This window comes from Lissotriton helveticus, chromosome 4_1 (genome assembly GCF_964261635.1).
Source record: "Lissotriton helveticus chromosome 4_1, aLisHel1.1, whole genome shotgun sequence".
Taxonomy (NCBI): domain Eukaryota; kingdom Metazoa; phylum Chordata; class Amphibia; order Caudata; family Salamandridae; genus Lissotriton; species Lissotriton helveticus.
The window spans coordinates 1819252840-1819264927 of record NC_136063.1 but is presented as its reverse complement, the minus strand read 5'-3'; the positions used below and the strand labels follow the sequence as shown (position 1 = coordinate 1819264927).

General features: G+C 47.7%; 1 protein-coding gene across 1 annotated transcript in view; it reads left to right on the top strand.

Moving 5' to 3' along the window:
- ZDHHC9 (zDHHC palmitoyltransferase 9) overlaps nucleotides 1-8915 on the top strand; it is a 301663-nt gene extending 292748 nt beyond the window's left edge. The window contains exon 10 of the mRNA XM_078688445.1: nucleotides 6553-8915. Coding sequence (XP_078544571.1) covers nucleotides 6553-6687 — 135 coding nt within the window. The 3' untranslated portion in view covers nucleotides 6688-8915. The remainder of the gene's footprint in view (nucleotides 1-6552) is intronic.
- Nucleotides 8916-12088: the final 3173 nt, after the last annotated feature.

Below are 12088 nucleotides of genomic sequence, written 5' to 3'. Positions count from 1 at the left end.
TTTTCATCGGAGCGGTTCTCGACTCGGCGCAGTTTCGGGTTTATCCTCCGGAACGGCGGGTCCGGGATATTCAGGCCCTGATTCCCATCTTTCAGCCGTTATCCCGGGTTTCGGTCAGGTTGACGCTGCGGCTTCTGGGGCTGATGGCCTCCTGCATCCTACTGGTGCATCACGCCAGGTGGCGGATGCGGACTCTGCAGTGGGACCTGAAGTTTCAGTGGGCCCAGCATCAGGGCAACCTATCCGACCATGTCCTGATCTCGGAGGGCACTGCGAGACAGTTGCAGTGGTGGCTTACGGACAGCGATTGGGTCAGAGGCAGATCCCTCTCCCTTCCCCAACCGGAGCACGTAGTTGTGGCGGACGCGTCCCTCCAGGGCTGGGGAGGCCACTTGGGAGAGGCGGAGATCAGAGGCATCTGGTCTCCGGCGGAGTCCCGGCTCCATATCAACATGTTGGAGCTGCGGGCGATTCGCCTAGCACTGAAGGCATTCCTCCCCTTTGTCAACGGGAGTGTAGTGCAGGTGTTCACGGACAACACCACCGCCATGTGGTACTGCAACAAACAGGGCGGTGTGGGGTCGTGGACCCTTTGCCAGGAGGCTCTGCGCCTCTGGCAATGGCTGGAACGTCAGGGCGTGACTCTGACGGTTCAACACCTGGCAGGTTCTCTGAACGCCAGGGCGGACGAACTCAGCCGTCGGTGCTCGGTGGATCACGAATGGCGTCTGAACTCGGACGTGGCGAACGGCCTCTTTCAGCAATGGGGAGAGCCTTGGTTAGATCTATTCGCCACAGAAGAGAACGCGCAATGTCATCAGTTCTGCGCATTGGAGTTTCCAAGACGGCACTCGCTCGGCGACGCCTTTCGGGGCGAGTGGAGCTGCGGTCTGTTGTACGCCTTTCCGCCTATACCACTTCTGCCCAGAGTGCTGAAGAAGATCAGGCGCGACCGGGCCCAAGTTATCCTTGTGGCTCCGGACTGGGCTCGAAGATACTGGTATCCCGAGCTACTCAGCATGTCAGTCGGTCCCTCGATCCGCCTGCCCCTTCAGGAGGACCTTCTGTCGCAGCAGCAGGGGACGGTCCTCCACCCGAACCTGTCCAGCCTCCACCTCCATGCGTGGAGATTGAGCGGCGACAGTTGAGGCCATTCGACTTGCCTCCTGAAGTCTGTGATGTGATTCTGGCAGCCAGGCGTCCCTCCACAAAGTCGGTATACGCCTGCCGGTGGAACAGATTTGTGGCATGGTGCACAGCAAAGGCTGTGGATCCCCTTTCTGCCCCTCTTTCCGAGGTTCTCCTCTTCCTTCTTTCTCTTGCCCAGCAGGGCTCTGCTCTGGGCACTATCAAGGGCTACCTTTCTGCCCTTTCCGCCTTCTTAAGGCTACCTGATCAGCCATCCTTATTCAAGTCCTCTATTGTACTGAGATTCTTGAAAGGCATCACGCACATGTATCCTCCTGTTCCGTTCGTGATGCCTCAGTGGGACTTGAACCTGGTTCTGACATTCTTGATGTGCGCTCCCTTTGAGCCGCTTCATTCCTGTCCTCTCCGTCTTCTCACTTTAAAGACGGCCTTCCTGGTTGCCATCACCTCTGCCAGGAGAGTGAGTGAGCTCCAGGCTCTTTCTGTTAAACCTCCTTTCTTGTCCGTCCATCCTGACAAGGTGGTTCTTAGGACTAGGCCTTCTTTCCTGCCCAAAGTAGTTTCTGCTTTTCACATCGGGCAGTCCATCACCTTACCCTCCTTCTTCCCGCCTCCGCATCCTTCAAAGGATGAAGAGCGGCTCCATCGTCTGGACCCAAAACGTGCGCTTTCATTTTATATGGATCGCACACGCCAGTTCCGGGTGGATGACCAACTGTTTGTTGGCTACGTGGGTGAGAAGGGAAGGGCGGTACAGAAACGAACCATCTCTCGGTGGGTCGTCCTGTGCATCAAAGCATGCTATTCTTTGGCTCGGAAGGAGCCTCCTGTTGGGCTGAGGGCCCATTCCACTCGGGCCACGGCGGCTACTACTGCCCTGGGCCGGGGAGTCCCTTTGCAGGACATTTGCCAGGCGGCTACGTGGGCCTCGCTGCACTCCTTTGCGAGGCACTACTGCCTGGACAGTCAAGTCCGGAGGGATGGCTTCTTTGGCCGTTCGGTCCTCCAGGACTTTCTGGTGTAGGTTTGTATTGGTTCGCAGACCCACCACCGGGGTTGGTATTGCTGGGGTATCTATTCTAAGGTAAGGAATCTAATACTAACCTGTTTCTTTCAGATGAACAAGTTACTTACCTTCGGTAACGATATATCTGTAAGAAACAGTAGTTAGTATTAGATTCCTTACCGCCCCACCCGTCCTCCCCGTTCTGCGAACTGATACCTAGGGTTAAGGACATCCCTTTCAGGGCCCTAGTTTCAAATGGCACCAGTGTTAGTTCTCACATGGCTCTGCGTGTTCTGGCGCGGAAAAGCTGTGTGCAAAGAACTGACGTCAGCGCGCGGAGGCGGCGTCTATATACTCCAGCGACGTCATCACGGCGCCCGACGACGCGGAGCCGCAGGGGACGCCTGCAGACGACGCCTACCGACGCGCAGGGGTACTGCTACGCAAAAGTTTCCGGATCCAGACTGACGCCTGGGGATATTCTAAGGTAAGGAATCTAATACTAACTACTGTTTCTTACAGATATATCGTTACCGAAGGTAAGTAACTTGTTCTTCGTGTCCCTTCCGTTGCTGTTCAGTATTGTTCTGGGGTAGTAGGCCTGTAGGACAGAAGCGAAGGCATAGCCTGTGTGACCCCGCCGTTATAGCTATGCGCCGATGCGTGCACCCGGCACCGGTACCAGCCGGCCGCTCAGTGGGTCGGTGATTTGCACGCCCGGAGCGTGCCTGCCGGTTTTGCTGTGTCAACTGTCCTGCGGCCAGGCGCCGCCTCAGTGCCAGTAGTGGGAGAGGGGGGGGAGCGCCTGTGTGTGGGCAGCACGGAGCTCACCGCTTCCCGCTGGTGTTAACGCGGGGGTGCGGACGGCTCTTCCTGCCCCCCGGCGCTGTCCTCCTTGCTGCGGCTTCTCAAGGTTTCAGGCTCCAGAGTCTAGTGCAGGTTCGTCTGGGCGGTCATGGCTGGGGTAGCGCTGCCCTCCCAAAATGGCGGGCCCGTACCTGCGTTGCCGATGCCTGCCGCTGTCCCCCGAGGCAGCGCCCGACCGCCAGACTCACCGCAGGCCCCTCTGATGGTTCCGGAGGTCTCCCGGGCTTCGCCAAAGTTGTCGTCGATGGTCCGTCACTTCCGGCGGTAGACACCCGCCGAAGGTTCACTTCCGGCCCGGGTGCTGTCAGCAGTCCACACCGCCGCCTCAAGACGGATAGTAGGCCCCTCGCCTCACTTTGCCGTTCCGTCGAATGCCGGGCCTCCGCTGCCTCGAAAGTTCGCCTCAGGTCGCCGCACGGTCACCAGACCCAGTCCGACCCGTCTGGATGATTAATGTGTCGGATATTATCTCCGGATTTATGCGGGATGCCGCCTTACTGTGGGAGCCTCTCTAAGTTGCTGCCGCCATCACCGGCTGCTAGCCACGCCCCTCAGGTGGCAGCTGTTTTACTTTGATCTGCCGAGTGGCACGTTTCCCATGTGATCACATTTGTTTATTTTTGAGATTGCTCAAAAGTGTAGCGTGTCCTTCTACCGGGTTTTTTATCTTTTATTTTTTATTTGTATACCATCTTACTTTTCGGCAGAAAAATTAGGGTTTGCTACTTCACGAGCTGTACACATTTGTGTAACATTGCAAATTCACCAAGTTTCACCAATGGCAATTGACTAATGCACAATTTTAATATATAAACCGGCACTATTGGCACTGATGCCCATTTGGCCTGAATCCCCTGTTCACAAAGGTCTGTATGTCACTCTAAATTATGTGTAAATGCCATAATACAACCAGCACGTGCTTTTCCACCTCTCTCATTCGCTCAGCCCCCGTTCCTCTGAGCACAACACTGCCCCCTAGAGGTGAATGCGTCCACCGCCTGCCAAACCCAGCAATACAGCATTGAGAGCTTTTCTTTCTATACAATGATACCATTTGTCTGACAAAAATGTACAGTGTTTTTTCTAAAGCCATCATCAATAAACCAGTGCTGCGGTTCCTCTGGGGGGCAGCCAGGCTGGTTAAATGAATCAGAAAGCCCTCGGAGATGGTGTGCCCCCCTCAGTCCATCATCTCCTGGACAATTATTCAAGGCCCAGCTGCGGGGAAAACAGATGGTGAGTGCGCGTCAGTGATGTGGATTTGGTCGTGCGCGCGCGCCCCAGCCACGAGCAGCCCGCCCATGAAATGCTCCACACGAGCGCGTTTGGGCAGGGGCGCCATTTGCAAGCCAGATGCCGGCAATTTTCAGAGCCAGCTAAGGCGTCCATAAAAGGAAGGAAGGCAAATATTCTCGCGCAGAAGTAACATTTACACAGATCCTTGTTTGGGCTCAAGCAAAGTGGCGCAGGAGTTTAACTTTTAGGAGTGGTGAATTAAAATGTTCATTCGTGGGTTTGGCACCGTACAATGGAGACGGACACGGACACCACCACTGCCATGCACACACGGACACCACCACTGCCATGCACACACGGACACCACCACTGCCGTGCACACACAGACGCCACCACTGCCGTGCACACACGGACGCCACCACTGCCGTGCACACACGGACGCCACCACTGCCGTGCACACACGCACGCCACCACTGCCGTGCACACACGCACGCCACCACTGCCGTGCACACACGCACGCCACCACTGCCGTGCACACACGCACGCCACCACTGCCGTGCACACACGGACACCACCACTGCCGTGCACACACGGACACCACCACTGCCGTGCACACACGGACACCACCACTGCCGTGCACACACGGACACCACCACTGCCGTGCACACACGGACACCACCACTGCCGTGCACACACGGACACCACCACTGCCGTGCACACACGGACACCACCACTGCCGTGCACACACGGACACCACCACTCCCATATTTGTAAAAAAAAAAAATGCCAGGGCTTTCATTTGTAAAAAATTAGGTGAAAGGGCACTCGTCAGGAGGCTACTGTAGTTTGGCATACACATTACGCGACTTTGAGCTATTGGCATTGTAAATGACAATGACTTTTATTTATGTTTTGGTTTTTAAAACATAAATAAAAGACCTTGTCATTTACAATGTCAAGACCTTAAACTTGCGTTCATTTACAATGCTAATAGCTCTAACTTTTGCAATGCCGAGACCGTTGCATTGGAAATGCTTGTTTTTTTTGTGGGAGTTTTATATAGTAAGACTCAACCTGAAGGTATCAGAGCGCTTTATATGAGCACCAGTTGCGTTACAGACGGACACATTAATTATTGTTACGCAAAGGGAAATTAAGTGATTTGCCCAAAATCGCAGGATGTTGAGTGTCCCTGCCGAGACTCTAACCCTGCTCCCCAGCTTCGAGGTCCACCGTTCTAGCCATTATGCCTCATCGGGTGTGTCAACAGCTGCAGGTGGAATTGAGCAGGGAGGAGGCTGTATTGGCTACTGTGCACGCGGGGGCCCGACCAGACCCATCCCATCCCATAGTACACATGGAGGAGCGAGCAGTGCGTAGGCGCATAGCAGAAAACTGGGATAGATTAAATAAGTACACTCTAAAACAATACAGACGAAGGTGCCTAGTCTGGATTTCTCTCTGCATCCCTCAATGGGGTGAAGAAAAGGTTTCATGAAGTGACACGAGCTTGGGATGGTGCTCAGCTGGTTTTCTATGACTTCAGGCACATTCTTGATTTACAAGTAGCCCTAGACATTTCCTTCACTCCTCCGGTCCATTTTCAAACATCTTTTATCCTTCATAAGACTGAGTTGTATTCCAGAATTTCGTGCTCGTCACTTCATATTGATTGTTCTTCTGGGTACACATAATCAAAAGCTATTCTTGTGGTGTGTTATGGTTTTACTTTAACCCTTGAATTATCAAATGTTGGGCTTCATCATAGTTTATTTCTGAACTTTGGGGTCTCTGTTTTGGTGGTCATTCTTTGTTTCTGGTCAGAGAGCTCTCATTGCACCTTTTTCTCCTGCTGGTCATTTTAACTGCTTGCGAGTAAAGTCGCATTCTCTTCTTTGGCCCTTGTACCCAAGCAATTTCCCTTAACGGTGCATTGCCAACAGTAAACGTTTTGCACCTCCCCTCCCTGGACTCCATTTCAAAAGGGTGTCTTGGTAGTCCCTAAGGTTTTAGTGCCCCCGATTCAGTGCTTCTTTTCTTGCATAAGCCTCTACAACTGTTTTTTTTAATGTAAAACTTGTCCTTGTCCTTAAATGTAACTAAGATTAATCTGTTGGTTTGTGTAGTGGCTAGGGCCTTGGATGTTACCATTCAGTGCCCGGATGCTACAATTTAATGGATTTCTTTTTGTGCAGCTTAGAGGAGAAATCGTTCATTGCGGTTTTTCTAATAACAAGGCTTACCATATTGTAATGATAAATTATCCAATTTATGGTTTTCCTTTGTTTTCCTAGGTTGCTACAGCACCACTGATCTCTGGCGAGTCTCCTGTGAAACTTGCCACACCCGAGGAAACGCATGATCCTCTAGAGACACCATTGCAACCACCAGCCAACCCTGGAAGGGCTGAAGAGCAGGAAAAAAAATAGCATGTATTTAAAACGGACATTTTCTTTTGTTTTAAATTGAAAACGAAAATCATTTAAAAGAAAGTGGACAAAGAGCAGGAAGATGAAGAATTGGCGATTGTCCTCTTACTTCAGTATTTACTTGTATTGCTTATGAACTTTGATGATCCACTTGGATGCAGGATGCCTATAGTTGCATCAAGGCAGACCAGTTGCTCTAGTGGAATGTGCCAGTCATATACGTAAGAAACAATAAATCCAAGAATGATCTATTTCTTATCCCGATTGCTGGCCTGATCAAAAGTAAATTTCCATGCATTTAGAAGGTGGGGAATTGCCCAGTCTTCAGTACATTCCTCTCTCGGGTGTGCCACTGCGAAATGAAGAAGAGCGCAGCTTTGCATTGGTATGGACATAGCTCTGCTTTTCTGGCTCAAGACTAGACTGGGACACTCACTGCTGGAAATGGGCAACTCTTATGGAACAATGCCTTTGCCTCCAACAAGACTTGCGTTGTGGTATGAAGACTGCAATGGAACACTGCATAGATATTGGTTTTATCTTCATGCCGACCATCCCCTGTGGTGCAGGTGATCTAAGAATTTGAACAGCATAGTAAAATTGCCTGCAATCGCTTTCCTAGCACCTATAACAATAAGTAGAGCTCTATATCAAGGAATATGACGGAGTGAGATGCAGGTTCCCTTGGGAATGGCAAAGGGCACATACTGTCTTGCTCTGTGCTGTGCAGGAAAAGCCAATAAACAATGAAAATGGGTCTACTGCAAAACCTTTTTGCATATAATTTAATTTGACTCATCTCAGTACCATGAAAATACCACATACCCTTATTTTTCAGTCATATCGTAGCTTTTAAAAGACTAGTGAGATCCGTGTTGAGTGAATCGAATGCCGTTTGCCATGATACTTTGTGTAATTGTATTAATTTGTAACATCCTTTCATCCATATCATCTAGGACAATACACCCCCAACCCCTGCCTTCTCCAGCCCCAGTAGGTATCATTGAAACCTGAAAGCTGTGGTCGAGTGAGCCATGGCTACTTCTGGTGAAACAGCTACACTGTTGAATGCTGGATGACTGTATCACTGTTTGTAGCTTTTACTCCTTTGAAACTATACCCCTATTCGTGTTATGTTTAGTACAGATCAGACAAATTTGTAATTGGATGATATTGGTTTAACTGAAGTGCAAAGCAGCTCTGTTTTCTGTGTTGTAAAGAATGATTTCCAAGATACTTAGTTTGAATCATGGCGTGACACAGAACACTCCTCTGAGTAGGATCATGACACAAACAAAGGCGTGCTTACTGTGTAAAGGGAAGAACTCGCATCCTTGCAGAAAGACTTTTGATATATTTATGTACCCAAAGCAGCAGTGAAAGATCACTTTAGCAAAAGGTCTACACCGCCCAAAAAAAGATTTTTGCGCCAGTGAGCCTCTGGAAAAAATGTTTTCTACAATATTACCTATAAAAGTCATCTTCTTGGGTTATGTCAAACAGTTTCTCATTAGCAGCATATTCACAGTGTTCCCTAGATTGATTGAAGCGGGTTTTAATTAAAGGATATCTTGATCGGAAAGTGTAATCGAAGTATGCACCCCGCTATTGATAGTTTGGGACTTCCTCATCCCTTGTGGCTAGAGTGGGAAAAAATCAGTCTGCAAGATGTCAGAGGTCCGTAAAGTCTATATACACTTTGGTACAATGTCTAAGGTCAAAGTGTATTAAGCAGTGTCTGTTATATAAAATAAGGCATGTGGAAGCTGCATTTGCTTTGTGGTCTTTATGCAGAGTCAAATTCAATGTTTATTTAAATGGAAAAGGAGTGTACATTTTCCTAGTTTATTTCTCTCTGCCTGAAGTATTCAAACCTTTCAAGTGTCAGAGCTTTTCCTTGGAGATTTTTTTTTATGTATGCCAATCACTTATTGCCATAATATTACTTGAAGCCTTTCCTTACAGAACTTGTGCACCAGAAGTCTGCGATCCTACTTTGTGGCATGTTATTTCTGAATCATAGCTTCTACCCTGTGTCTAGTCATTCAACCTGCTATTGACCAAATCTCTGTAACTTTCAAACACATGTATTATTTATTTTAAACCTGTGTATAAATCTGCACTTTTTAGGTGAAAACACACCAATGACTAATATTTTTATTATATTATTTTGGATCTTTAACTGGTATTTTTAGTTTCATAATGAAGCAGTCGATCTGTATAAGAAATGTGGTGTCTTGTACTTTTTTCCATTGCATTTGACTTGTTCTACAGACCGCATATACCTCTAAGTCTGAAGCCCTAGAAATGGCTTTGTTTGCAAAATATTTGGGTGGTGCCGTGATTTGGAGCTGTCCCATTACTCAGACGTTTCCACATTCAGTGTTTAGTTGTGTTAGTGCACAACAGTAAGAATGGTGGAAACTTCAAGTGCTGTTTGCTCATCTGCTCATGGTGTGGAATGTTGAACAAGCAGTTCTACGCAGAGATTGCTCATTTTGTTTATGAACGCTCCCCCTCCCTTTTCGCACAAATGACAGATATTTTGATCACTAGTTTCAGATTTTTATGCACTTTTATGTCCTAACTCGCCCTTTTCTATTTATTTTATTGGGTATTAAAGTGTTAGTCTAGCCCTGTGGTCTTCACATTTGTTAATGCCCTATACCCCAGTGGAAAATAAATCTGGCCCCTTCAGAATTCTTCACCATTATTATATTCAATTGTTTAAATATGTCTAGACTTATTTAAATGTTGCAGTTAAGTTCTGTCACTGTTTTAAAGATGCAATCAAATGCATGTTTACCAAAATACTATTCTGGTCAGGCAGGCTTTCTAATGCGTACAATTATCCACACTGTGATTATTAGAAGTAGGGGTGAGAGTTTGGAAGAATTTTTGGAGTCCCTTCCCTTTTGACACACACTCCCAGCAGGAGTATAAATTACAAAACATGCTAGTGATGTCCCATTAAAGAGCGGCTTACTGCCCCTCATTTTTTTTTCAACTTAAAACAAAACACTTATCAGCGTAATGCTGCTTTTGGCCAGAACCCCGTAGTTTGAAGACCCTGGGTCTAGCCCCGGAGTACAGCATAATCCTTCTATCACTGGTCATTTTGTTCTTGTATGCCCGCTTTGACGCCCATTGCCCTGCCACATGATTTCTCACACTATTCCTATATTCTCCAGCTAGCTTTATAGATTAAAACCAATTTTTCTCTTGCTCTGGTACTTCCCCTATGGGGCACTGGATGGGTGTTTCTCCAGAATCATTGGTTGTTTTCACTCTCTGGTCTCTTCCTTCAGGTTTCTTTCTGAACCATTCTAGTTTTAAGCCATGTGCATTGTGCCAGTGGCAGCACCTGGCCCTTCTACTCCTGTGTTTTCTGTCAGGGTAACACCCATCTGGTTCATGCCTATGCTAACCTCCGTGCAAACTGGTGTGCAAGGCGTCTCTAACCGGAGACCCTGGTGTCCCTAACAGAAGACATTTTTCCCCTTTTAATCTGATATGACCCTGTCCTGAAACCCCTTCCTCTAGTATGTAAGTCACTTCCACAGGTCTTAAATACATTATGTACATAGCCAAGGAAAGATGCTGAGTAGCACCGGGAATAGTGATCACTTTCTTCTCTGCCTACCTGGATCCAGTTGTTGAGGTCTAAGGAATACGCACCAAGCATCATGGAGCTGAGAGATTTCAACGGGCCAAGCCCTCATCTTCTGCTACTGAAGTAAGGCAAGCATGCCTCTTTGCAGTGACTATATTGAACCCAATTGATAACTAGGGAGGAGGGTGGCCTCAGTCTTGTGTGAGCTGCACTACAGCTCCTACAAACTAAAATAATCTAATGCGTAAAAAAACAAGGTTCTGAGAGGGATCTTTTGGTTTACCTTAAACTAAGCCTTAAGCGACTGCCTTCCCCTAGACAAATTGCATGTTGCATATAAAGAACAGTACCAGATACATCTTTAAAATTGAGAAGTAAACCGGATAACATTCAAAAACAATTAAATAATTAAGTATATAGCTGCGATCAGAATTATGCAAAATTAGGCAAATCTGATATAGTAATTAGGAGAGAAGCTCAAAAGAACTTCCTTGTATTGAAAACACTCCCTGATGTATTGAATCCAGTAGTATGTTGTCTTTGGGCTTTTCAAAACAGCCACTAGTGTGTGATGTTTTTTTCATTTTCAAATGAGTCCAACATTTGAAGGCAAAGGATTTTTTGTTTTTGGAGGGGGGAGGAATCACAAAAAATTGGATCTTCTTTTGCCCACCTCAAGGGTTTCTCAACCCTGGTCCGGGTGAACCTTAAAAAACACTAAATTAATCTGGGCTCCACACCTGGCAGTTATGGCTCAGAGCAGAAAGTCTGAACTTAGAGCAATGTGTAAACTTTTTATGCTCTACCAAAAATTAATAGTCATGTTATAGAACAATAAAAATTCCAAACTGAATTAGGGAAATAGAGTAAAACTAATCAACAAAATGACAAAAATCAAATAAGGGCAACCAAAGAGATGAACGTTTAAGGTTTTACTCCGATACGGCTCCAAAAAGCACAAAGTGGAAAGGGTTGCAGTAGACTGGGACCGTGGCACAATTTGAGGCTGACCGTGATGGAGTGTGGGTCATACACAAACCAAGTTCTTCCTTGTCAAATATTTTACCTTTTGAGCATGTTCTCGAAGTCCAAATCCAACTCTTCTAAGGCCCCAGGACCTCAGGGAATGCATTTAGAGACCACGAGGATGTCAGGCAAAGGCCAACAGCAGGATCCAGTACAGGTCCAGTTGTTATGGGCAGCTGGGTACTTCCGGGAGAAGGCCTCTCTTGCAACTTGTTATAATCCATGTGGCTTGAACAAGAGGTCAGCCTTGGGACCCTTGGAGCCCAGTTCTTTGACCTGGGTACAAGAGGGAGTAGGTACATTCCTGTCTCTGTGTTCCAGTAGGTGGGGCTCTGCGGCTCTGTACTGATGCCGCTCCTTTCTGTAAATGTGCGGAGTCCATATAGGGGCCCTTATGTGCACTGATATCTGTTTGTTTGTTTCCAAGCCTCCGAATCCGGAGCTACCTCGTCTCTTTAAGACCCTTACATCGAGCAAAGCATGGTTTTACTGTGTGCAAGGGACATGCCCCCATCCTGCCCCCATGCAAACTACCAGTTTTAAGCCCAGTAAGAACTGTCACAAACAAATGTCCGTTAGAGATCTTCACCAAATTTGTCTGTGGAGACACAAACCTAAGGTCTGCACTGAATGTACGTTGACAAACCTGAAAGCTACACGAGACCGCTAGGCAAAACTCTACATGGCCAAACACCGAAAGACTCCTCGACGAGATCGGTCCAAGCTGAAAGTTCAATCCGGTTTGAGATCCAGAAGTGTCAG